Genomic DNA, 26,824 nt, shown 5'->3' on the forward strand with positions numbered 1-26,824 from the left:
ATCAGGTGATACCATAAATCTAATTTTTTTTCCCACCAGCATTTCATGAGCTGAACTCTTTCATTCTAACTGAATGGGATAACTAAGGTAGCCCTCTTTTCAACTTGTTCTTTCCTTGACACCTGGTTCTCAGCTTCTGTTCATCAATTCTTAGGACTAAACTCCTGACTATTTTCTGTCATGTGGATATATCAAGGAGAAAGATCCCAAGGAGATGGTTGCCTGGGCTCCTAGAAATTTGGGCCTAACCTTTAGGAATATGATTAACAATGTCAATCAGGCTTCTTCAAACACTCATTACGTTCTTAGAATTATAAAATTATGGGCCTGACTTGAAGCACTTGGAACATTAAACTCATAATGCTTCTTTAATAAACTTGTAGCCCTCAAAGAAACTCATATCACCACATTCATTTTCATTTCCAAATGAGTTTTAAGATTGGAGTGTATGGAGCATATGCAAATAATTCTAATTAATGCTAATGAAGGAACCGGATCCATTCCACTGAGGGTGCTATTTGGAGAATGCATTCTAGGATAAGACAATAAAAGCTACTCACAGAAACTGAAAATATCAAAGAAGAATGCTTATAAGTATAAAGCTAATTACTATTACACCTGTTACTATCACAATCAAAGTGATGCTTTGCGCTTCGGTTGACTTTAAGCAATAGTTTTTCTACTCTGAAATGTTTCTTTAACTTATCTTTGTTTCTTTAAACAAACATCCTTTTGTAGTCCTTTGAAATTTCCCATAGGAGGAGCCAGAGTTCCACTGCTGTCTTCTGGGCTTACTATTAAAGATCACCAAGAGTTATTTTCAAGTCTTAAAAAATGCTTCTCATGTTAAAAGAAAAAGAAAAAAGAAAAAAGGAGGGGCTTGGAATTGTTTGGAATGTTAATATTAGTGGAACTCTTCTGATCCTCCAATACCTGGAAGCACCCATGAATATGACAAGCATAAATGCTTAAACAATTACAAGGTTCTAGTATCTCAGTTCTTCCAGTTTTGAATACAGGGCCAATACTATAGCTGAAATGATAGCTGGAGTTGCTAACCTTTTTACATGTACTTAAATAAACCATGAGACACTAAAATACGCATATTTAGACTAGTGTAAATTTAGACATAAAATGTCAAAATACAAATTGGATTCCTAGAACAAGCATGAATAGTAAGGATTCGGTATTTATGCCATTTTTTATTCCAAAAGTTTTATATCCCAGTTCTCTTGAGTTACATTTCCATTATTTATTTTATTTATTTATTTATTTATTTATATTTATTTGTTTGTTTATTTATTTATCAAATTTATATGGCCACCCATCTCACCAAAAGTGACTCTGGGGGTGGCGCATAACAATTAATTAAAACAATAAATATATAAGAATAAATATATAAATATATTGTATATTATCTTTCCTATAGGTATGTTGATTGCATTTATGCTTTTACATATACATCTTAACTGATTTTCAATCAAGAAAACATTTCGACTTCCGAATTCTTTTTAGAATCTTCATAATAACCCACCAGCATATGATGATGGAGGAAGAGTATGGCAATACAGAGGAAGGCTATGAAACAGTGTTGTGGACTTAGTTACAGGAAGACAGATTCCTAGCAAATGTCAGGAAAAATGACCTAAAAGAAAGAGCTGTTTGACAGTGGAACCTACTATCCAAAGCAGTGTTTCTCAGCCTTGGCAGCTTTAAGATGTGTGGACTTTAACTCCTAGAATTCCCCAGCCAGCATGCTGGCTGGAGAATTCTGGGAGTTGAAGTCTACACATCTTAAAGTTGCCAAGGTTGAGATACACTGATCCAGAGAATGGGCCCTCCTCCACTGGATGTATACAAGCAGAGGACAACAAGCATCTGTTGTGGGTGCTTTCCTGTACTGAACAGGATGGTGGGACTCAGTTGCCTAAAGACCTTTGCCTATGCACCAACATTAAAGTAAAAAAACATGGGGAACACTAACTTGAAATTGTTATCCTTCTGGGGCTTCCATTAATGTTGATAGAAAATGCTCTATAAATTGTAACTAGTCATGAAAATACTGAGACAATGCCAGTTGGAACTGTCCTGTTCATTCACTGGGGTCTGTCTTTAATGCAGTATGTGAATAGAACCAAGCCCTAAGAATTTCTAGGAACAAATGATTACGGTACAAAAAAGCGAAATTGGATTTATTAAGGAAGTTTTCTGGTAGAAAGCTTGTATTTCTGAGCCTTATATCCTCCTAGTGGGAGAAAGGAAAAGAAGAAAATAGTCCCTCCCTCCTATAAAAGCATGAAACTCCCAATCAGGGGAAAACAAAACAGAAACAGAAGATGAGGTCAACCCATAAAGAAAACAACAGCCTTTTCCACCAACACAATTTAATTTCTTTCCAGATGCATGACGTTCACAGTATTTTCAGCTTCTACCTGTACAACTGGAATAATTAATCAGATTTTCCCATGATCTCAGAAATTCTTCTTAGGGCCTGAATCTTTCTGGAGATACCCTGAATTAATATCTACTGAAATGTAACGTATGAATTGCTCAACACAGAAGAGCAAATCTCTGCTTTTTACTAGGAAGCCTCAAAAAACAATTTCATTTGGTGTAATATCATCTGTACTATTAGAGTTAAACAGTCAAGAGCATTACATTGACATTACTTGTTTTACTGCCTTTAGGCAACCTGTGACTCCCTCTGAAGCTTCTACATCCAACGTGTGTCCTCTAGGATTAGCCAGCTTTCAATAATAGACTGAAGTCGTAGAAAAAGCAGTAAGCTGCTGCTAGTGATTTCCTAGTAAGGACACTTCCATGCAGGATCTCTGCACCATTCCAGAGGTAGCTATGGACTTCTATGATCTCATGACATAATCTATATTTGGCAGCTGAGTTGACTGATTTCTGGCAAGTATCTAGAAGTGCTGAAGAGGCAACCTTTCCTTTTTCTGTACTGGCACTATGAAGAGCTTGTGGGTGGACTGCCTTCCCATTGGTGGAACTTTGCTGCATTCTGCCTCCTGGCCTCCATCCAACCTCACTGCACTTCACATAAAGACTCAACTTGTATAACATCGTGCCAAGTACTATCGTTTAAACAGTTGCTATCATTGCCATATAGGGATAGTACCTTTGTGGCTTCACATCTCCTCTTACACCAACCACTCATTGGGACAGAACAACCTGGGAAACGCACACGGGATGGATTAGGGATAGAGCATTGATGGAATGCTAGACTTTTCATTCTCCTATTGGACAACTGCCATAAATGATGGCTTGTGGTGATCTCATCATTTTGAGATTGGGGGCAGTGGAAATGTCTAGAGGTCAGCTTCAAACTGCTTTTAAGGATTGGGGAACAGAGATGCTGGTTGGATGGAAGAGCTCTAAGTTACAATTAAATGGGCTACTTTAATAAAACTGTAGAAGTGAATCTGGATAATCCCACGCTGTTTTCTACATTGCCCTCATATACTTTCTCCCTTGTTCCATTTAAAATGCAACTCACGATGCATTTTACAAGATTTGCCCATGGTCCCTGGTGGTCTCCCAAATGAATAGTAACCAGTTCTGGCCCTGCTTAACCTCTTTGAGAGGAACTAAGGTTGGCTTATTTGTACAATGTTAGGAGTATCATTACCAAACAAATAACAGGCGCGTCCCTTGGACCAAGCCCTAGTTACATGAGGTACCCACAGCAGTTTATTTCTTTCGAAAATTACTGTCAGTTATGCAGATTACAGTGGTGTTTCTTGAAGCTATCAAATTCCTTGGCCATTTACAATTTAATAGAATCAGAGCTCTAAATAGTCAGACCCTCCAAAGTGGTCTACTTTATTATAGTTTCCCTATAGAGTTTTCTGAGGATAATATATAAATATTTATAAATATATGATAAATGTGAATAAACAACAGCAGCAGCAGCAACAATAACAATAATAATAACCTCATTCTCAGATAGAACACCTACTGTTGGGATCAAGTAATACAGTGAAACTGTAATTTCTGCTCCATGTTCTTGGACTACTTAGTTGGGGAACTTTCGACTGACTAGAAAAGAGTTGGCACGAACAGAAAGAAATCTAGGTCTCTGCTATTTCATTATTCATATTTATTTCACTTACTTAATTTCTTTATTTTACTTTATTGCCCAGAGTTTATAAGAGAACAACAAAAACAAGCTTAAATAAAACTGTCACAACAAAACCCACAATGCTTATATATAAATTCAAATAAAAATATGGCCCAGGGAGGGAAAAATGAATCAGTAGAAGAATGGAAAAACAATCTAAAAATGTTCAAATAAGAAACAGCAGGTTCATTTAAACACAAACTACTATTACAATCTGTCGATTTAGCTGATTATTGAAAGTTTATTGTAAATAACTCCTGAAGTTAGTCACTACTTCAAGGACAGAGAAATTTCTAACAAGGGTGTTATTATATGTAAATCAAAAGACAAAACCCTTTGAAAAATCTTTGGATATGAAAATTTCTTGGGAGCTGATGAATGCAAAACTCTCTCTGTTTTCCACAGTCACACTGGAAAACGAGCTTGTGACGGTAAGACATATGGTCAGTATCCTAAGCAATGTTCCATTTTTATCTATTCCTCCAAATTTAGAGGCTGCCCAACTTCTTAACGACTCTGGGCAGCTTACATGAAAGAAGAAAAACCACATATGGAGATGCAAGTAAAAAAAGAACTGTGGCCAACCAGAAAGCCATTTGGCAGACATAACAAATGTAATGAAAGCCACCCCCCCGCCGCCCCACCCAAACCACCCTATCCCAAGTCTTGGAAGAGCAACCAGGTTTTTAACAGTTATAGATATCCAAGGGTGGGAGCCATGGGGATCTTCAAGGGGGGCGTCATTCCAGAGACATGGATTTTGGAGACATGGATCATGTACACCAGCTAACTGGTAGAGTATTTTGAAATCACCAAATTACAATGCACGCAAAGCCAAAGGGTTCTCTGCAAAACTCAGTTGTGGCAATGTAATGGTCTGTGGGAATGACCTTGGAAGGCAGGAGGAAGAGTCGCAGACTAGGCAACTGAGTCTGCAGAAGGAATAGGGGTGTGGCAAATGTCTCAAAAGGGACCCTCCTAGGTTTCTTGGACTGCAAAGGTGAGGGGAGAGAGATGCAAGATTCTGTTAATGTAACCTTACAATAAAGTTAGAGCTAGAACTTCTGGGTGTGCTTCTTGTCTGGACTACCTCGCAAGGCTGACAGGTACAGAGGTGACACCATTAAATTGTCCAAAAATAGTTAAGGCAGGTAACTTAACAGTTTCTGTAAGACTTCACAATGTGAGCTTCTTTTGACAGCACTTTCAGGACTAGCAACTGTCACCCTGTGTATTTTATGCAGTTGCTGGGTTATATCTTAGGCACTGAATATGGGCTTTCCTTTAAACCCCACCAAAAAACTCTGGTCTTCACAGCTACCCCACTAGCTCTGAGTCATAGCCGTAGGACTGCACATACAACCACAGTGTTATCTCAGCTGCTTCTTCCAATGCCTTCTCCTTCCCTCTCTCCTACTACGATGCAGCCTCCCTCCTTGTCAGGAAGTGCTATATGTTGCCTTTGCACAAACACCTACTTATCAGCTGCTAGAAGTTGTCCAAGACTGAAAAATGAGAGTTCAGAATGACATTTAGTCAGCCTAGAAAACCCACTATTAGAAGTTGCTTTAGCTTGTGTGGCAAAATATCTACCCACTTCAATGGCTACACCCCATTGTCTCATGTAAGGATCTACTTATAGGAGGGACTTTTATCCAGATGAATGGGTCCTCCTCAGTGTTGCAAGCAGGAGAATGAAACGCAGTAGGGTACCTGGACCAATTCCTGTTTTATGAAGCGCTTCTCTCATGCACAGTGTAGAAACATACTTCAAGTAATATGACATAATTATTAAAATATATATTACAGCATGTCAAAGGCTGCTGCAACCTCAACTCCCAAACTTTTCTGGGAGCAAATCTTTTGATAATGCCATCAAGCCAGGCTGTCCAGGCAATCCTGCAACCCTCAAATCCATCAAAGGGAAAGGGTTCCCCAACACATTTCTGACAAGGTCACATTACTAGAATCTTCTGAGAGCTGTGAAGGCCAAATCAATCCTTTCTTTTCCTCAAACAGAGCTGGATGGGCCAGGCGAGAAGAAGGGAAATGCCTTCCCCAGCAGGGCGCCCAATCATCTGACTTTTGGAGGCATAGTTCTCGATAACAACTCCACCACCCAAGCCACAAACTGGCAGCCAAGGTATCTGTTTAAGGTGGCATTTAGTTTATTAGAAACACAGAAACAGGAAAGAAGCAAAGATGGGTGTTAGGCTTAGAAAAAAAGGATTAGAATTGAAACAGCATCCAATCTGGAGACTGAGTGTCAGAGAAAAATGGATTTGAAAGAATCAGACAAGGATTGAGCCCATCCGAAATAAAAGCACTCACTGTATATAGAAATTTGGGTGCAATGGATTCCTATATGAATCCTGGAAGATTTCATTCCCCAACCTGATCTGGGCTTATATAAGACTTAAAGACTGGCCAGCTGGTGTTCCTGGTAAGAGGCAAAGCACAAAAGCATCTAACAAACTCCTCCCTTGCTGTTTAACTTCAAAGGAAGGGGAGTTGCATTTGGGATTTAGCCAACTGGCCTTCCTGGGTCTCCTTACTACAAGAAGGGATAAGATTATATGTCAACTGAATGTCTTTCTAGATCTCTGGAAGTTTGCCTTGCTAAATGTGCCTTACACCAACCAGGCTTTCTCTTCTCTTAAAAGTTCCAATTTAAGAGCAGAGTTCAGAGCCACTACAGAATATTGTACCACTTACATGTTCAAAGCACCATTACAGTTGGGTTTGGACTATTATTCACTGTGCTGTGGTTTCTGGAATGAGGTTTTCTTATCTGTCTGGTTCTCTATTTGCTTCTTTTTATATGTGGTTAACTGACTTCTATCACCAGATCAGTTTCTTCAGATTCTGGCCATTATTCTATAGCAGTGTTTCTCAACCTTGGCAACTTGAAGATGTATGGACTTCAACTCCCAGAATTCCCCAGCCTGCCAAGGTTGAGAAACACTGCCCTATAGGCTTGAAATTTAGATACAACACGTCAGTAAGAATGTGGCTTTGAAACATGCTTATTTTTTATGTTCTTTTTGGCAACAACATTCATTTTATTTTCCATCTTAATTTTGTTTCTCTTTTATTGCTACTAGTTTTCATTACACATTTTATTTCCAGAAGATAAAATCTCCTTTGAGCTGAGTTCAACTCCAGGGGACTTCATGGACATGCAGCCTTCTTCTGCTGAAGGAAAAGCTTTGCTATTGCCTTCTTCTAGATTCAGACCCAGTCCTCCTTAGCTTGTCAGACAGGTTCATCCAGATATATTGATTAAAATGAAGGTCCAGCTGCTCCTTCTTGCCAGGGTTGCATCTCTTTATTCTTATCATTAAGGAAATACTAACATTTGACATTGCCCCCCCCCCACATGACTAAAAATGCCATTGATATTACATGGATCACCTCTTAACCAGGGCAATCAGTGAATAAAGAGCATTTAAAAGAGCTGTGCAGGACTTTGGATTGGAAAGAAAAAAAAGTACTTTGGTGTTCACAGAAAAATAAAAAATAAAATAAAAAGTGGCTGTTGAAACCATTATGCTGATCTCTCTCATAACCAAACCAGTGCTGCAGAATAGGCAGTTAGCCTATGGACTAACAAGAAGGGGGCAGTCCCACAGCAGACCTGCTAGACCAACTGGAACCAAGCAGATCCTTAGGTTAGGGATAGGGTTCGAGGTTCATCCCAAGGTTCTTCCACCTCTGTACATCATGGATTGTCTGGATGGAAGATCTTGAGTTGAATAAGAGGGATAACATGACTTCCAGAATGGAGCACATAAAACTGGCTTCAGGCTGCCTCCCCTGCTGGTGGACAGTGAAATGCAGGCAGAGCATACCATGCAGATAGGTCATCTGGAAATAGTCTTCGTGATGAAGCAAGGTTGCTCTTATCCTTCCCATCACAAGGTTGATTGCTTTCATTAGCAGGTGTACAGGAATGCAAAGATAGCATTGATGATGGCATGCAAGAACCATTAGCAGAACGTTGAAGAGAAAGTCAATGACATCTCAGTTCTGGAAAAGTATGAGAAAGAGATTCCACATCTTATAAGTAGAAATCATGACAGAATGGGAAAGAAGACTTCACTGATATCAGTAACGGCTATCCAGAGAAAAAAGTATGAAGAATGATGAAGAAACTGATTTGAAAATGGCATAGGGCTCTTCCCCACTGCTTAGCTGAAATATTCTTCACCCATTCTTGAGTTGGCATAAAAGACCAGCATTAAATTTACTGTTCCCATGGCTGATTTGCCTAGTGCTTTTGATTCAAGCCACTGCGGTCTCTGATCTTCCCTCCAGGGTCACAAAGCTTTTTAGATTTTACACACCTCAAGGCTAACTTTGGACAGTCAGAATAAAGTGGAAAATTCTAGTTAACACCTGTTCAGCTAAGGGCAAGTTAAGTCAGCCTCGTGATGGGCAGGAAATGATATAAAAGCAATGACGTGGTTATATGGAAGAAGAAAGAGATCACCAGGATAGGTTGAGATGCTGCCCACCATGGTTGAGTTCATGTGAGAAAAGGCCCAGAGTGTACTACTAAAGACTAAAAACTAAATCAGCCCTGTCTTGTTTAAAATCCATTGAGATGAGCAAATAAAATAATAATTAAGAAAACCTGTCCATCTTCCATTCCTTTCCTGCGGTCATTCCTTTAGTAAGCCCAAATGTGCATTTTGAAACAAAGACAAGCTCTAAATATAAAAGAAGGAGTGAGTGATACAGCCCAAGTTCTCATGTTAATGAGGGCTCCAGACCTTCCTGCAGGTACTTGAGTAAGATTCAGTATCTCACTGAATCTACGCTGGTATTCAATGGGATCTACTTCTGAGTGATCATGTGTAAGATTGTGCCACGTTCCTTTAGCATTAGTTGCCTGCAAAAATAACAAGCTGGCTATACTTCCATGAGAAGAATCAATATGACGGAAATCTGGCCTTCAGCTGTCCATCATTCTTTTCTAAAAATGTATTAATGATATATATATACATAAAATTAATACATAAATTAATTTTGATATTAATGATATTAATACATAAAAATGTATTAATGATATATAATAGGGCCAAAACATTTCTCACAGTAAAGATAACACCCAGCACTGACTCTTGCTTCCCATTGAATAGTTTTCATTAAAAGAATAAAGCATAAAATTAGGTGGGACATGGATAGGGTTACGAGATATCTGAACAGGCAAAAGAGGACATGGACAGTTGGAAAGGAGGACAGATGGGGGAAAGGAGGACACACTAATTGTTTAACTTTACTGGCATCTGTGACAAAAATTACAGTAAAAACCTGCAAAAAAAAAAAGGACTTTACACTACATATATATGATATCAATTTTTCTAGCATCAAAAAGCCTGGTTTTTCAATTGTAATATTTTTCCAACAAATCTTTATTTTCAAGAACATAGCTAGCAATAATGTAAAATCGACAACAACGCACTCTTCAAATTTCACCATAGAAATATATGACGAGTTATGCAATCTATAGGCTGCAGCAAGCATAGATTCGAAGGGGCTGGATTGAACCCAATGGCTGGAATCAGGAAATAAATTAAATAATGTAAATGTAGACTGTTGAGTCTGTTGATAGACGAGGGAAAAAAAGAAGCAGACAATGTACAAGGTCACAATACATGAACCCCAAGATACTCAAAAAGCTGGACAATATTTGAATTTAAGACTATGCCTGATGGACAGAAGACATGAGGACAAAAAGGAGAACATGTCCTCCTTTTGGCAGACATCTGGTAACCCTTGACATGGAGCATTTTGGGTACTAACAGGGGTGTCTGCAGGTACACCAAGGTTCAAGGGACCATACTGCCATACAGTATGTATAATAGTACATGTATTGGCAATATGGGGTTTTCTTCTGTGTTAAGGAAATACTTTGATTAGTTTGGCCCTTCTGCTCTCACTTCTTGTGCTTGAGTTGTTTGGAATGTTCTTCCTTTCTTGCACAATCCAAAATTTGCCTGCTGAATCATTCCAGAGAAGAATTTTACTCTGCAGTCTTTTAAAATCAATAAGAACCAATGCAGGTAGAATTTTATGCTAACCACAGACGCCTCTTGCCAAAACTTCTCTTCTTCTGCCTGGAAGGAGAGCTAAGTAAACTAACCTGCAGAACATTAGTGAGTTTAAATGATTCATATCCTGATGCCCGAGCATGCAAGGTCAATGGCTGATGCCATTGCTAACCCTTGTGGTTCTCATGTAGATCGAGTGGGAAGCATTTCCCATATTCCAATTGCAAAAAATAAAAAAGAATGATGGAATGTATACGGGATAATGATGATGATGTTTGCCCGATTTTAAGTATTCTAAGCGTTTCAGATGCACTCATATTTTCAACTTGAATTCTACTCTAGAGAAGATTTATTGCAGTATTGTGGATGGTGTGCACAGGTGAGCCAAGCTAACTGTGATGCCCTGAATGAATTAATGCCCAGAACTGAGATGAATGTTAGGCTGCAGTTTGTTCTCTTAATCCTGGTCCATGATAGACATAAAGCATGAGATGCTCTGACTTTCCTTGTGATTCTGCTCATATAAAGGCAAGGACACCGAGAGCAACAGACTTCATGCTTTGAAAATCCCTTTGTGGATGTGGTCCAGATGGGAAGGAAGAACAAGGCCAAGAGAATCAGCCTTTTCTGAGAGCATTTCTCAATTCAAGAGTGGATATTTCAGATGCACACTTCATTATAGGACTTATTTTAGTTTGAGTGTTTCTTGGCTGCTATTTTAGGCTATTTCTGTTGTTTAGAATGTTGGTTGTTTTTATTGTTTAAATTGTTAGTCGCCCAGACTCATGTATATGAGATGGGGGACTCTAAATAAAACAAACAAACAAACAAGTAAATAAATAAGGTCTTCAAAAGGGTATCATGTCAGCTTAATAATGCACGGAAATGGGCAGGCAGCATTTTAAGATTCAGGGATCAAAGTCTGAGGCACCAGTCTGGATCTTTTATGCCCTTGCTTCAGAGCATCCTTACAACCAAGAATTTTCATCTGCCTTGTAAGATTCCCGTCTCTTATCTGCTTTTCTAGCTAAATCTCTACCTATGTTTGCAACATACCGATCACAAGACACAACCCAAGATAGAGACCCAATTTAGCAAGAAAGCAGAAACTAATCCAAATTAGAGTCTGTTGGTACACATAGGGAATTATGGGATTTGCAGTCCAACATATGTTACAAGAAATAAAATATTTGGAAAAATAGATGGACAGAATTTGAGCCTGAGGAAAAATGTGGACATGCAGAGGAGGGTGAACAATTAAGGAAGCCACCAAACCGGGTCTAATATTAGAATTGCATAAAGCAGGTCACAGATGGGCACTCCATCAACATCATTCAGGGACAGGAGAAGAGCAACCAGAGTCCAGAAACTTAATAGTTAACTGCAGCAAGTCATGTGACCCAGTTATGTAACAGGTCAATGAAAGGCTGAGGTGATGTGGAAAGGGACATGTGATGGACGCTGCTTGCAAAGGATTAAAAAAACAAGCTATACAGATATCTGTTGGAAGACTCCATTGTCTGGATCCTTCTCCTGGGTTACTTAACTATCTCCCCCAACTTGGCCAACTCACCTGTAGTCAAGTATGCCTGTTGGTATGGTTGAGTGAAAGTGAGATTGAATTCTCTTTTACAAACTTTAGAATCAATAATGGTTTATCACTGATGAATCTCAGGGTCCTGCATAAGATTGGGCTCCCTCTCTGAAGACTGGCAGCTGTCCCTCTACATGGGTGAACCACTGAGATGGTTGCAAGAGAAAACAAGAGCCATCTCCTTGGAGCTAGATTTCTGCAAAATATGGACAAGTTTGGGGAATGTCGTGTTGTATTATGTTGCCAGAGATATGTTGGCCTAATGTTCCTTACAGTGAATGCCTCAAGAGTAAATAACATAAAATAATATTCATGGTTATTTAAGATGCACAACTGCTGCTTACAAGTGGGGAACACAGGGTGTTAAGATTGTTGTCCTAGTTGCCATATAAAGTAGAGAACTGTTATGGTTTTATTGTTTATGAATGTACTATAGTCGTGGCATAGAACTTGGCTATTGGAGGCACCACTTATCTCTAATAGTTTCCGCTTGTCCAATAGGAGCCAGCAAGGTGGGTGCACTCCGGGTCCCTTAGACGTCAAACAATACCATCTGTTGGAACTTCTCCCCCCGGAGATCCATATGGCTTCCACTCTGATGGTGTTTAGGAAAGCATTGGCTGTTCTCCCAGGCCTTGGGGTAGGGTGGTGGTTGAGTCTCTGTAGCACGTTGTGCTTCTTTGCAATTTTTTTTTTTGCAAGATGCATTTCACCTGTTTTCTCATTTTATTGTTTCTTGCTTTTAAAGTGTAAACTACCTAGAGCCTTGGTGTCAGTTTCTAAATCATATAAATCAATCAATCAATCATGTATTGGAACTGTTTCCATGCATCCTACTTTCATATACCTTGATGCTAAATTACAATTATAATAGCAATCGATTGGAAAGCCAGGCACATTCTTAACAGAGGAAAGCCAACTTTTTCGGCATTAGGGTAACATCTCTTTCCCTTACAATGTGAGCCTCTGAAGGCTAAAGAGGCATGTCCCAGTGATGCAGTGATCTCTGGGTGGACAAATCTGAAAATATTCAGTTCATTTTTTGAAGTTGAGGGGGCCACTGGAGCATCTTAAAGGTGAAAACTGATGCACCCATTGCAACTTTTATTTTGCAGGAGAAAAAGGTATATCTGCGCCACCTATACTGACTCTTTTCCTTTCTGATTTCATCAGCACAATTTCCATATATTCTGGGGATCACAAATTGGGGGGGGGGGTCTCAGGCTGTAGGGGCTCAGGTTGCCCACCCTTGTGCTAAAAGATGACTCCGAGTTCAAGTTACAACGAATGATTAAATGTACTCATCACTGCAGTCAAAAGTGGGCACTGTTCATAAGTGCACTGAATGGTCCCTCAATGCCATTAATATAATTCTTATTAAAAAAAGAAATGAACAGAAAGTCCAGCAATTTGTTTTACAAAAATAAATGTCCTTGAAGTCACCCATATGAATGATTCTATTACAATCAGCAGCATCCTAAAGACTTTTTATCCAGAGTTCTTTTGTGGAGTAAAATTCACCATCTTCTCTAGATTCCAATTATGAAATCTAGTAAGAGACATTTTTCATTGTACTTGCAAAGAAATTGGTACTCGGTACATGCAGATGGCTTCTTATCTCAGGAAGAATCCTTTCTACAATGCCAAAATTACAGGAAGAAAGCCATACAAACGGAAATGTTGTGATACTTAACAGACCCTTAAATTCTACAAAAGAAACTTCTCATTAAAGATATAGCTATATTTGCTATTTCATCTATTTTATTAAAAGCAAAATCCCCAGACCATGTCATTAAGATCGGTCAGTGCTATTCCTTATATATTTAAGGACTGAAATAAATTCATTGATTCATTTAATGATTTAAACATGTATTTCCCGCTTTTTTGCTCATTATGGAGGCAAGGGAGCTCACAGCACTTCAAAAGAATCAAAATGCAAAAATAACCATTAAAAAACCAAGAAGTAGACAAAATACAAAATAGCAGCTAATTCTAAGGGATTATAAACCAAGGAGCAAAATGAAGTATTGGGGTATCTGAAGACTTGTCAGAAAGAAACCAACCAATTCTGTCTTCTTGTCTGTAGAAAAGTCACTGGGATTTTGCCAGACAAATCTGAGACACGTAGGAGACTCATTTTAGAACTTTTCCCAATGAAATTGTGCCTTGCATAGTGGGATCTATTTGGGAAATGGAAAACCTTTTTTAAAAACATTACTAAACACACTACAACAATAAATGTTGTTAAATCCTGCTATTTCAATACGATAATTCCTAGGAACCCAAGAGCATCATCGTCTGGATGATGCCCTTCAGTTAAGTGTTTGGGAGAAAATTAATAATTCTTGTATGCTGTAAAGAAGATTAATTCCTAATACTCCAAATTATGACTCCACTCCTATGTCCACAGCCATGTATCTTTTGCCGATACTGTAGTTCTTTCTCTACCAAACAGAAGGAAGAACCTGGTAACATCTTCACCGTTCCATTCTTATTCTTTGCTTGATCAACTGAGAAGGAGACACAAAGCAAGATCTGCTGAAGTTCAGGAGCCAAGAAGAAGAGTGAGCAAGAGTTCCCTTCAACAGTGAAATGGCCCATCCCCACTCTTCACAGCCCTCCAGGATTTCCTGATTCAAACCAGCTGCAGTCGGGGTCCCCTTGCCCAGTAGCAGGGCTGAATGATTTGGGGAAAACCAATTTCAGAAAAGTTAAATTCCGTGTAGGATTTGCAATGTAAAGAAAAAATACGGTAAGTTGGAAAATGAAGCTTAGAACAGCTAAAGATACACATAGCCTTCTTCACAGCAGAGCAGGCTCTTAAGAGAACAGAGAAGATCTAAGACTCATGGCTGATTCAGCATTTAATCTGAGCAACAGGGCAGGCCTAAGGCATTTTCTTCCCTGAGGCTAGAACAAGATGGCTTCTCTGTCCTATTCTGTGTTTCAAAGCGAACTGGACCAGAAGTGGACATCTGCCGTGCTGAGAATGGGGACAGAGTTCTCCTATGCAGATTAACTGAGTAGATGCATGGTGCCCAGGAATCTCCTCCTATTCCCTACTTCACCTCCCAGCATCCATTGCTTAATGGTAAGGCCCATCCTGCTGAACCTGTATCATACAAATTGTAATTATGGAAGTATTGGGGCTCACCTCACAACTGAAGCATCCATACTGATGTCATTTCAAACACTGTATTGGTCTTCCCCTTGGAAGACTGCTGAGTGGACTGCGACGAAGAGGTACACAGTGTAAGACAACAAATCCTGCAGGCTTTCAAGAGCTAACTAAATATAGATAAGAGCCTTCAGTGTGTTCCTGACACTGCATTTTTCAAATTTTCTTTGCTTTATTAATCTAACAGACTGTTGAAATAATGCCAGTAATTTTCATTGAAATAGCATGCTTAATTCCCGCTCACCAGTACAGTCAAGAGATAATTTTAACTCAATTCACCTCTCTCAAGTGTGTTTGTCATCTTGGATGTTGGGGAACTCTAACTAATAGTTTAACTAGCTATCTAGCAAAATGGGTTCACATAAGGCAGTTCTTTAGTTTTGCCCGAATTGTTATATGAACAAAACTTTGCTGTAATATTTATATGGAACAAAACTGATGTCCCCTCTGTGGGTTTCTCTTGGAGATTCCAAGTTCCACTCTTTTACATCAGGGTCCTGGGGTTCAAAACTGATATCTCCAGGGATATCAACTTGCCTGTACTATGCTGTGGTCCACTTAACCTGCATGAATGTACCACAATGCATAATTGGTGACATTATAGTGGACCACCATTTTGCACTGGCATAGAGAAAGCCACTGCCCAACAGGAACAGCACATAGCTTTTCATTCTACCAGTGTGCTGGTGACAGTTCTCTTCTGGCCTCACCTTTCCTTCTTCCATCCTTTTCTTCCATCTTCCCTCATCAAACCTGCTCTCGGAAGCTGTTTTAGGATGGACCATTCTCCTTTTCCCATCTTGCACCAATTATCACCAAATTGATAATCTCTCTCATTTGACGTAAAGACAAAGGGATTTAATATCTGGTATCAGTCCATAATACTTCAACTTCAAGACTATTGAGAGTTTGTTATCCACTTATTTGTGCTTCAGTGTAAAAGCATCTATTACCGAGAAAAGACTTGTATTCAATCCCTACCCCTTATTGTACCATATGGTCAGATTGTTGCTTTTATTATTTCATCTCCAAAACATTAGTCAGTCCTAGCACTTGTAAAGCAGCAGCTGTACACAACCATGAATGGATGACGCAACGAGAACAGAACACTTTGTACCCAGATTCACAGCAAGGGAAGTTGCACACAGAATAAATATATTCATTGCAAGACAGGCCTTAAAATATTACAAAGTCTTACAAATTCAGATTTCAATAACCCTGTTTGGATAAACCTGTAAATTAATTTTCTAGTGCTCCTTAGGCAAAATGAGTTACATGGAAGAAGGCAGAAATTCTCCACCACTGTATCATATGGAATTCAGTTTTATGTATTGATGATTACTATATTTATGATACATTTACTAACAATTCCCAGGGAGGTAATGCAGAAATAATTAAGCAAGCAATTGAGAGGGTATTGAGATATTGAGATGGAGCATCATGAATTCATCTGGGATCTATACAATGGTCAAAACACAGCTCACACATATCTGCAACGAATGAGCTATCACAATCAGGGATTTGACTATTTTGGGTTCCACCACAGAACAAAAATGGGGACCTGAGACATGGATCTGCACAGCTGCACATGACAGCCAAACCATGATCATGGATTTATTTATTACAATGAGTTGTACGGATGACTCCAAGAGGTTTGCATCAAAAACATAAAACAGCATAAAATCAATATACAACTCACAACATCAAATCCATCAAAGGAAGAACATATGAGTGAAAAACAAACCATGACAAAAGTAGCAGTCTAGAACCACTGTTATAGTTCAAATGTTTGTGGAAAAGTTGGTTTAGACAGCCTTCTCATATGCCAGCAGGTTGGTGGCCAAACATTTCCGGAAGGGGGGTGGGTAAACTATTCTAAAGTATTTGGGGAGCTATGAAGTAGAATTGCCTCCAGCCCTTCCTTCTTACATAGGACGGGGTCCATAAGCAAACGCAAAGAATGGGGTGATTCTTGTAGGAGGAGATGCTCCAGAAGGTACATGGCAGACCAGGGCTTCACATTGTCCAAGGGAGCAAATGACATGCAAGTGATGACATCATCACACACATCCCATGACATCAGATGCAAGCATGTTTTTACAACAGTTACATGATGACATCATTGCACATGGGTCATTTTGGCAGCACCACAGTTGGTTACAAACTCCACTGTGCACAAAATGAACTGTTGCAATCACTGATCTGATATGAAGAGTTAAAGTTCCATGAAGTTCCATGTACAAACTGTCCCTTGAGGACTCAAATGCATTGTAAACGAGCTTTTTAGAAAGCAGCTTGAAAGGACGGAGAGATTTATTTCTACAGTTTCTAAAATGTTTATTTTGTTATTTAGGGATGTCACGTTCTGTGCAATTACAATATATAATAAAGGTATTTATACCCAAGTTAGCAGATCTCTTTTTAAAGGCTGCTCTGTGTTCTCTGCTCAGTGTCTTTTAAAGTGCCTCCCAGTAGTTCAAAGACAGAATATTTTGCCTTTAGATAATCTGATAATAAAATGCCAACATAAAACCAAACACTAACCTAGTTGTAAAGCTTGGCAGGAGAAGGAGAATGCCTACCACTGTCATCAGGAATGACAACATCTGGCCAACAACTGCTATGATAGCTCTATGATGAGCATTATTAAAGTTGTCTTTTCATTTTTAATACAGTATTTTTATAGCTTTCATTTGCAAAAATAAATAAAAACCTATGCTGGAATGGCACGAAGGTTTAATTGGTCCATCAAATCTCCAGTAACCCATTGTATCTCTTTCTTCTTTTCCCTCTACTGTGTTTCTTTCTGGCTCAAGCTATCATTTGCTACCTTACATAAAAAGACACAGCTACTTCCTGTAGCATTCTACAATCTCTCAGATAGTGGGTCTACTTTCTACAATACATACAATGCTGCCACTTCACAAGATAACCCACTTTCTGGATAGTTTTGTTCCCCTTGTAATGTGAAATTCAACATATGAACAGCATCACTTAGTTAATCATTTCCTAATCCGTGTAGAGATGCTAAAAGTAAAAATGTGGGCTATTATGGTTGGTCACACAGTCAGCCAGATGTTTAGACTGGATTTGGCATTTTTATCCACCTATCAAGTCCTTCCCAAGGACCTGGGACAGGCAGATGTTGTTTGATGTGTTAAAGGTATTGTTGTAGGATATAAGCTGTTCCAAGTAAAGCTGCCTTTTGCAACTGACTGATGGTGATTTTGTCAATGCCGATGGCCTTCAAGTGGTGCTCGAGATGTTTTGGGATTGCACCTAAGGCGCCTATAACTATTGGTATATTATTATTAGTATTATTATTTTCACAACAATGTAAAAATCACAGCAGCGAGTACTTTAGCTGGCGTTAGCCTTCATTGGCGTCGAGTTCTTCCCAAGAACCTAGATGTCATAATGTATCGGCGTAGTATACGTGCGGATCCAAGCAGGGTGGCCTCTTGTAATTGACAGATGGAAATATTGTCAATGTGCAGATTTTCTAAGTGCCGTCCAAGGCTTTTTGGTATGGCACCCAGTGTGCTGATAACCACTGGGAACACCATTGCTGGTTGATGATGATGATGATGGTTGGTCACACAGTCAGCCAGATCAACCATAATAATAATAACAACAACAACAACAACAACTGGCAGCAGTGGTCCCAGGCATCATCATCATCATCATCATCATCATCATCATCATCATCATCAACGGGAAATATAAAAGTAAAAGGTTGCTTCTACTTGAGACAGGGAATTTCTCAGCAAGGCACCATTTACAAGATGCCACAAGAGGTTAGTGGAGAACTAGAAAGGGGGCAGTAATTTTTGGCAGAATTCCAAATGTGTCACACGTGTATAATTTGGGGAAGAAATGCAGTTTTTCAGTTGAGGGGCCCGCTCTGGAAGAATGTACCACCCCATGGAATATACTTGGAGAAAATAAGTTGGTTTGGGGAAAAGAAAGATGTGAAATTATATAGTTTTACTCTTTGTTCTTTGATTGATCATACATATTCAAAAAGAAGACTAAATTTATGGTAACCTTACTAAAGAAAGAGTGGACGGGAAAAGTTATAAATGCAGCAACACACCCTGTGCAATGTCCAGCCTCCCTACCTGCTCAGTTTGGAGTTGCTAATTCCACCTGAACCAGTCCAAGAAATTCTTCCCACCCAATACACTGTCCATGTGATACACTTGTATATGCATGTGCAGAAGTTAGTACAAACTACTTTGTAAACAATTCAGAAAGATGCTTTAGGGATCACAGGATGTAGCACCTTTCTGTAACTCTTTAAAGCAGCAGCATCTTTTCCTGAGACTGAATGGCTGTGTCTGCAGCTCCCATATGACCCTGGAAAAGAATCATCTATTTTAAAGAATTGCAAATAGATGCTACATCAAACCCTTACTCTCTCCAAAATATTTCACAGCCCTACTTCAAACTTTCCAGTCCTAATAAATTGCACTGTTAGTCCCATCCACTTTATTCACATCTTATTATATTAAAAAAACCCCAAAAACTTAAAGTCAGAAAATTCCAGGAGATTGGCTGACAAATTCCAGGAAGACTGCCAAAACTCACAGCCTCTCACTTTTTGCAACACATCTATAACATGTCTGCATGGGCAGAATACACACACACACACACACACACACACACATACACATACATACATATATATGTTTCATATTTTTCTAAATGTTATAGAAACCCAACTGCTGTATTTTCTTTCACCCTTCACTTTTGGGCACCCTCACCCTCCTGTTCATCAAATCTGGCTACACTGAAGGCCTGGGTTTCTGAAGTGTTTCATGGGTGTAAAAGAGTACAGTCTTGAAGGGGGGGGGGCTTCAAGCTTAGTCCAACCAACATTACATAGATGATGGAAGCTGAGGAAATTCTTTTTCTGCAAAGTGGAGTTTAGGGCAACTAGCAGCTCCTTGACCTGCTCCTATGACAGATGAGGAGCGCCTGTTTATCTGGATTAAGCATCACTTTGTTTTCCTTCATCAAGTAACCATGATTGATATCGCATCCTATTTTAGGTTTGAACAGCTTCCTTGGATATCAGTCTTCAAGGATTTTAGCCACAGATGGAAATACCCTGTGTGAAACTCAGATTTACCTCCTGAAAAAGAAAGCGTAAAATGGGTTTTCTAATTGCTCAAGGTCCCTAGAACTGTTGGAAATGGTAGCCCCATTCTCTGATGTTACTGAATCTCTTTAAAATAAATAAATAAATGGGCAGCCAGGCTATAGAGAGCATTTCCACCATACAGTGTTCAGTTAATGCAAAAGTTACATCAAGTTAAGGAAGAATAATTTAAAAAGTAACAAGAACTCCAAAATCTGACCAAGTATACCAGTTTCTTCCCATTCCCATGGCAAACAACACTTGCCAGACTTCATTGCAGCTCCCTACTAAATGTTTACCAATGTTTCCAAGAGAAAGGAAAGGACTACAGTTCAGAGGTTGTGATGGTCTGTGGGAATGACCTTGGGAGACAGGAGGGAGAGGCGCAGACTGGACAACTGGCATGTAAAAGATATCTCAGCCCACAGAAGGAGGGAGGGCGTGGGAGAAGTTTCAGAAGGGGCCCTCCCTAGTTTTCCAGACAGTAAAAGGAAAGAAGAGGAGATACTTTCAGTCTTGCAAGATTCTGTTAATGTAACCTTACAATAAAGAGAGAGCTGGTACTCCTGGTTGTGCTTCTTGTCTGGACTATTTCACAGGGCTAAGAATGGTAGAGCCTTTCTTTTGCATACAGACGCTCTCAAGCGTAATCCTTAGCTTCTCCTTAGGGCTGGGGAAAAAATCCACTATGAAAGTTGTGCAAACCTGTGTAGAAAGCTTTGAACTAGATAGACCAGGACAACTTGTTATAAGGTAGCTTCTCATGTTCCTGTTCTTGAATATGTGCCCCTTTTCCTGACAAATCTTGGAAGGTTGTTAAATTTATGAAAAAAGGTGGTGTTCCTATATCTTTCTCTCTAGTTTATGAAAAAGAGGTAATCATTTTTCATTCATCTAATGAAAAAAGTAGCCCACCTGCCCACCCACCCGCCTCCCTCCCTCCCTCCCTGTATGCTGTAATATGTTATATCATGAAATATGATATTAAGTAAGAAAAATGGATACGTATATTGTAGCAGCTCATGTTATGCTTGCAAATTATAATCAATTTAACACCTCCCAAATTCCTCCAGATATTCATGATTCTGCTGCTTATCAATTACTTTCTGGGCTCCATTCAATGTGTTAACTGTTGCCTTTTAAGACATTAACAGCCACAATTCAGCTCATTTGAGAATCAGCCCTCTGCTCCTAGACACTCTGGGAATAGGCTGGTACCATGTAGGTCCAACCCTTTCTACTGGGGTGTTCCCTACCCTCATGAGGCCTATCAAGTTCTTCCGGAGTGGGGGAAATTCTGCTAGGCATTTGAATTAGCTACTGCCGGAATGTGTATCCCATGCTACAAATTATTGATCAAAGTGGCTTACAATAGAATAATTGCACATAATAAACCAACCCACAAAACAGGATGAAAATATAACAATATAAATGACAATAAAGAATTAACTCCCCCCAAATAAGACACCCCTCTCCAAAAAGCAGTCCAGAGAAAGGGTATCATGTAATTGTAGGGAGCAATCACACGTCCTATGTTTTTAGCCACTCTGGAGCTTCCAACATGGAAGGCAACATAATCTTCCTTAAAAAAAAAAAAATCTAATTCCAACTTCATATTTCTAGATCCCTGGATTGTGGAGAAACATCAATTCCTTTTTGAACTTTCTCCTTCTCTAAACCCAAGGTTGTTTACCTCCATTTGCTACAATCTAATACTGTTTAAGGTTGCAATTTTATAAATATTTACTAAGTGTATGCTCTGTTGAATTCAGTGGGGCTTTTTTTTTCATATACTGTACCTGTTAAAGATTTCAGGATTTGTGACCAATTTGTGACCAAACTTTCATGTTTTCTGGCAATTTCTCTCTATTCATAGAAGGTAGCCTTGATGTTTTATTCTTGATGTCATCATTGTGCCAACCTTACAAACACAGCAGTGTGTTCTTAGTGTGAAACACACCATTTGTGTTCACAGGGGACCCAAACGTGGGATTTTAATAACGCTGGGAAAATTCACTTCTAAACATTCTTACTGTGCTTCTGTTGAAATATGATTTCATTATGTGGTCTGACTAATTTGACAACATAAACCTCGAAAAGAGTTACAGTTGACAGTTCCTGTCCACAAACTTTCTTAAAAAAAAAAACAGACTTTGAACAATTGCTCTCTTGGGATTATCTCTTGCTATTATTTGAACATAAAAAAAAATCTACAATAACGTTAATTTGACAACAACCCTCTGCAGTGGGGTACTGTAGTTATAAAAAGAACTTTGTTATAAAAAGGGAACGTTATAAATAAACACTTGTTGCTCCTTTTGTCAGCCTCGTGCTGTATTTTTAAATTATATGTTGTCCTGGAGGGCAAGTTCAGCCAAAGATAGAAGCTCTTGATTGAACAAACTAATGCTCCAATACAGAAGAAGACTGTCTAAAACATGATACACCAATTTTTCCCATCCCGTGTTCTTCATGTATTTTGGAATTATGAATTTCAGAATTCACAGTCAACATGACCCAACTAGCTAGGAGTTCTGGGAGTCACAGTGCCAAGACATCTAGAAGCCTCTTGTTTTGTATTTCTCATATCCTACAGTCTTTTCTGAGTTTCCAATGCTGTAGGTCACAGTTATGACAACTGCTGCCCGGAACTATGCGCAATCCAATTCTGAGTTATTATTGTTTTCTCTAAGGTTCTGGATGTGTGCTTGCTCAATAGCAGAAGAGAACAATTTGGTGAACCCTGGAAAGCATGACAGTATTTTTTTATTTCTTCTGCAGTTTAGAGGAACCTTCCGAGAGTGACTTATATGGGATTTGCATACTGGAACAGGCACTGCTAGTTGGTAGAAGAAATTACGCAAACCATACCTATCTGTAAAAATAGAAGCCAATATATTATGGCCTAGGTTTTAAAAATGAATTGCAGGCAGTTATTTTAACTGTAAGAGAAAGATTCTGTTTGCTTTTTCTTGTGCAGGGGCATGAAGTGAAAAATAAACTTTGCGAGCTGCAACAAAGCAACGGAAATGTTGCAACCAATAAGAAGTGAGTCAAAAAAATAGGCTCATCTGCTGACTTCTGATTCAACAGATCAAAATTTCCAAGATAACAAAAAATAACCCAAGGACACTTAGTCTTAGACTGAACTGAGGAAATTATGCATGGTTACTTGATTATCGTTTTTATGTTATGCTGCACTTCCTAAAATCAACATTTTAAAATAGGGATTAGGACTATAGTTGAAACACTTCTTAGCAACAGATGAAGGTTATTATTATATACCTACATCGTTTCAACTTTTTGGCATAATTTTATTATTTTTTAATGGATTGAACTATCTGGCAAATAAACTCAAGGAGGAATTGGCTGAATTTGAAACAACAATATGCAATAGTTAGAAATGCAAATGCACAATAGTTAAAAATCAAACAAAAAACACAAGGAACTTCATAAAATGTAGCAGATAGTAAAAATAAATAAATTTCTCTGAGAGGCAGATGAAACATGACAGATTCCATCCACCGGTAAAAAGTAAAGAAAGTTGCTGAGCAGGAAGGGCAATCTGTGATGATGGGTGTGTGTTTGTGTCAAAAAAAGTCAAGATGGCAACTGTGTCTGTGTGCTTGAAGCCAGGCCCCTTTAATACATGGGCAGGGTTTCAATCATGTGGATGCAGCTGCCATCTTGACTTTTTTGACAACCCCATCCTGTGGACCTCCTATTAGCAGGCATTTGATGGGAGAAATGATCCAACCATTGAGAAAAGAAATGGTGTAAGAAATAAGCAAGTAAGAGTTGCTATGGCACAGGATGGATGGATTGACTAATTAACTGTTTGATTTAAACAATTTATATGGCCACCCATCTCACAAAAGTGACTCTGGACAGCATAAAAAAATAAAACAATCGTTTAACAAACTAACCATAATGCCTGAAGTCACAAACACAAACTCCACTTAAAAACCCCCAACATTTAACCAGCAGAGATCACCTAGCCATCTGGCCCAAATGCCTGAAGGACCTGCCAGGTCTTTAATGTCTTATGAAAGGCTGTCAGGGTGGGTGCCATTTGGATCTTTGGAGGGATACTGTTTTATAGGGTGAGTGATGTCACAGAGAAGGTATGATTTCTGGGTCCAACAAGATGACATTGTTTGATGGAAAGCACCCAGAGCACACTCTTCCTGCTGGATCTGGTGGGGCAAACAGAGATGATGGAGGCAGGCAGTGCCACAAATAGCCTGGCCCAATGGCACAAAAGGCCCTACAGGTGATCACCAGTGCTTTAAACTGTGCTTGGAAGTCCATTGGGAGCCCATGCAGCTTATGGAGCAGTGATGTTATATGTATTGGTATGTGGGAATGACCTTGGGAAACAGGAGGAAGAGATGCTGCCTAGGGAACGATCAGATAAGAGGGGAGATAGCCCACAGCTGCATAATGGACAGAGAAAGAAACTCAGAAAGGAACCTCCCTAACTTCTTAGGCTGTTAAAGGACAGCAGGAGATTTGTACTTTCAGACTTGAAATATTTTGTTAATGTAGCTTTACAATAATGTAGAATTAGCTCATCTGGTTGTGTTTCCTATCTGATGTACCTGGGAAGGCTGACATATACGGGCATAACATGAAATGCCAAAAACTCTCTGCGTTGCTGCAGTCTGGACCAACTGCAGCTTTCAAATGCTCTTCAAGGGCAATCCCATGTAGAACACAGTACAGTAATCCAGATGAGAGATGACTAAGGTGTGAGTCACTATGAGCATGACATCCTGGTCCAGGCACAGGTGCAGTTGGTGTACAAGATGAGTTTAAGAAACGATCTCCCTAGCTGTGGCTACCACCTGCTCTTTGAGCAGGAGTCATGAGTCTAGAAGGACCCCCAAGTTGCACACCAACTCTGACTGAGGAAGTGCCTCCCTCACGGAGGATTAAATATCTGGAGGGCCCTGCCAGGATTGCCCCATCCTCAGGGATCCACATGTATGGAGAGTCTGCATAGGTGTGATCTGTTCTTGGTCACTGTTGCTCTCTCATTCCAAGGGATGACTAAAGCCTTGGTCGAACCACATCCACATATTCAAAGTTGGTTTTACAGTGAAGTTTCACCAAATGAACTCCACAAAGAAATTATCTTGGAGAAAGGATGATTTCCAGAGTTTTATAGAATCTCAGTATAGACATTATTATGTGCATATTGCCAATTTGATAAAAAGGTTCATTATAGCAGGTACTCACAATTGCATAACCAAATACAAGTGGCTTGAACTCTCATAAATGTCTTCCAGCGCCACGATATTTTCATGCTTGATCCTATATAAAAGAGAGTAGGACAAGGTAAATTAAGCACCCAGGGGAAATGCATTTGTATAATCACCTGTTTTATCTAAATCAGTGTAAAGCGTGCAAGTTCCATTTACAACTGATCTAGACTTCAGATTTAGCTACAGCTCTGCAGAAATGCTAATTAGTCAGTGAATGGGAAAGTATGGCAAACAATGTAATTATATAAAATAAACATTGGAGCAGCTGGTATTGGCCATATCAGAGATAATAACACAACGAGTTATAGGAAACGCTAATGTTTATACAGCGTATTGATTCTTAAGGCACATTTTATTTATTTATCAATCAAATTTGTCACTGCCTGTCTCGTTGAAATGACTCTTGGTTCCAACTTAGATGATGAAAGTAAAGCATGCGTGAGAATGAACAGAATGATTGGAGAACAGATTGATACTGAACAGGAAGTAAACAAGGGAGTGTGAGATCCTCATATTTATTTAATACTGTATATTTATGGATAAATATTTAAGGAATGCTTCTAGTGATGTTAGAAGTGGGGTCGTTAGGGAGATGAAAATACAGGTACTTTTGTATGCAGATGATGCCATGCTGTTTGCTAAGAACCCAAATGATTTGCAGCCAACATTAGATAGTGTGAAGCAATACAAAGCATAGATCTGAAAATCTGATTTATTTAGTCAACGTATAGGCCACCTCAATTTTCATAGGAGCTCTAGACAGCACACATAACATCAGACATAAATCAAAAACAACACAGAAAGGAAAAAAAGAGAAGAAAACCCTAATCAAACAAACAAGAATAGAAATATCAGCCATCGGTGTTACAGAAACAGCCCAACAGTTAGGCAACATTTGAAACCTACATCAACATCAAGAGTAGGCAAAGACTTAGCTGCATCTGACAGGGAAACGGAGGGAAGGTTGCACATTATACAAAAGACAGTAGATGAAACAAGTATGGGCATAGTGGAGGCAAGGTTAGCTTGTAAGGAAGGAAAGGTATGGAGAAGTAAAATGAAAGGTGTTGATCTTTTCTTTTGTTATCTCATTCCTTTGCTTTATTTGGCTATGACTGAATCCTCTTCTGTGCTCTGCACAGTGTTGCTTACTCAGAAGAAAACACCACAAGGGGAAGGATACGCTTGTATCTATGTATATATGCATGGATCTTATATGTCATTTGGTCAAGGATATTACCCCCTGCAACATTCTTGTGTGTGCAGAACAATTAAACAATTATTTAAAGACAGCACTCAAATGAACTAACGGCAATGCTCCTTATCTTAACACAGAAGTCATGCTTTAAATCAGTGTTTCTCAACCTTGGCAGCTTTAAGATGTATGGACTTCAATGCCCAGAATTCCCCAGCCAGCAAGCTGGCTGGGGAATTCTGAGAGTTGAAGT

At 39.2% G+C, this 26,824-nt stretch overlaps 1 protein-coding gene across 1 annotated transcript in view; it reads right to left on the reverse strand.

The window, feature by feature from the left end:
* Positions 1 to 26,824, reverse strand: part of CAMK1D (calcium/calmodulin dependent protein kinase ID) — a 213,719-nt gene that overhangs the window by 59,889 nt on the left and 127,006 nt on the right. Inside the window, exon 3 of the mRNA XM_088134853.1 lies at positions 25,351 to 25,425. Coding sequence (XP_087990979.1) covers positions 25,351 to 25,425 — 75 coding nt within the window. The remainder of the gene's footprint in view (positions 1 to 25,350; positions 25,426 to 26,824) is intronic.

This window comes from Python bivittatus, unplaced genomic scaffold (genome assembly GCF_059951505.1).
Source record: "Python bivittatus isolate LINGU-HERP-01145 unplaced genomic scaffold, Pbiv_v1 ctg000120_np1212, whole genome shotgun sequence".
Lineage (NCBI taxonomy): Eukaryota > Metazoa > Chordata > Lepidosauria > Squamata > Pythonidae > Python > Python bivittatus.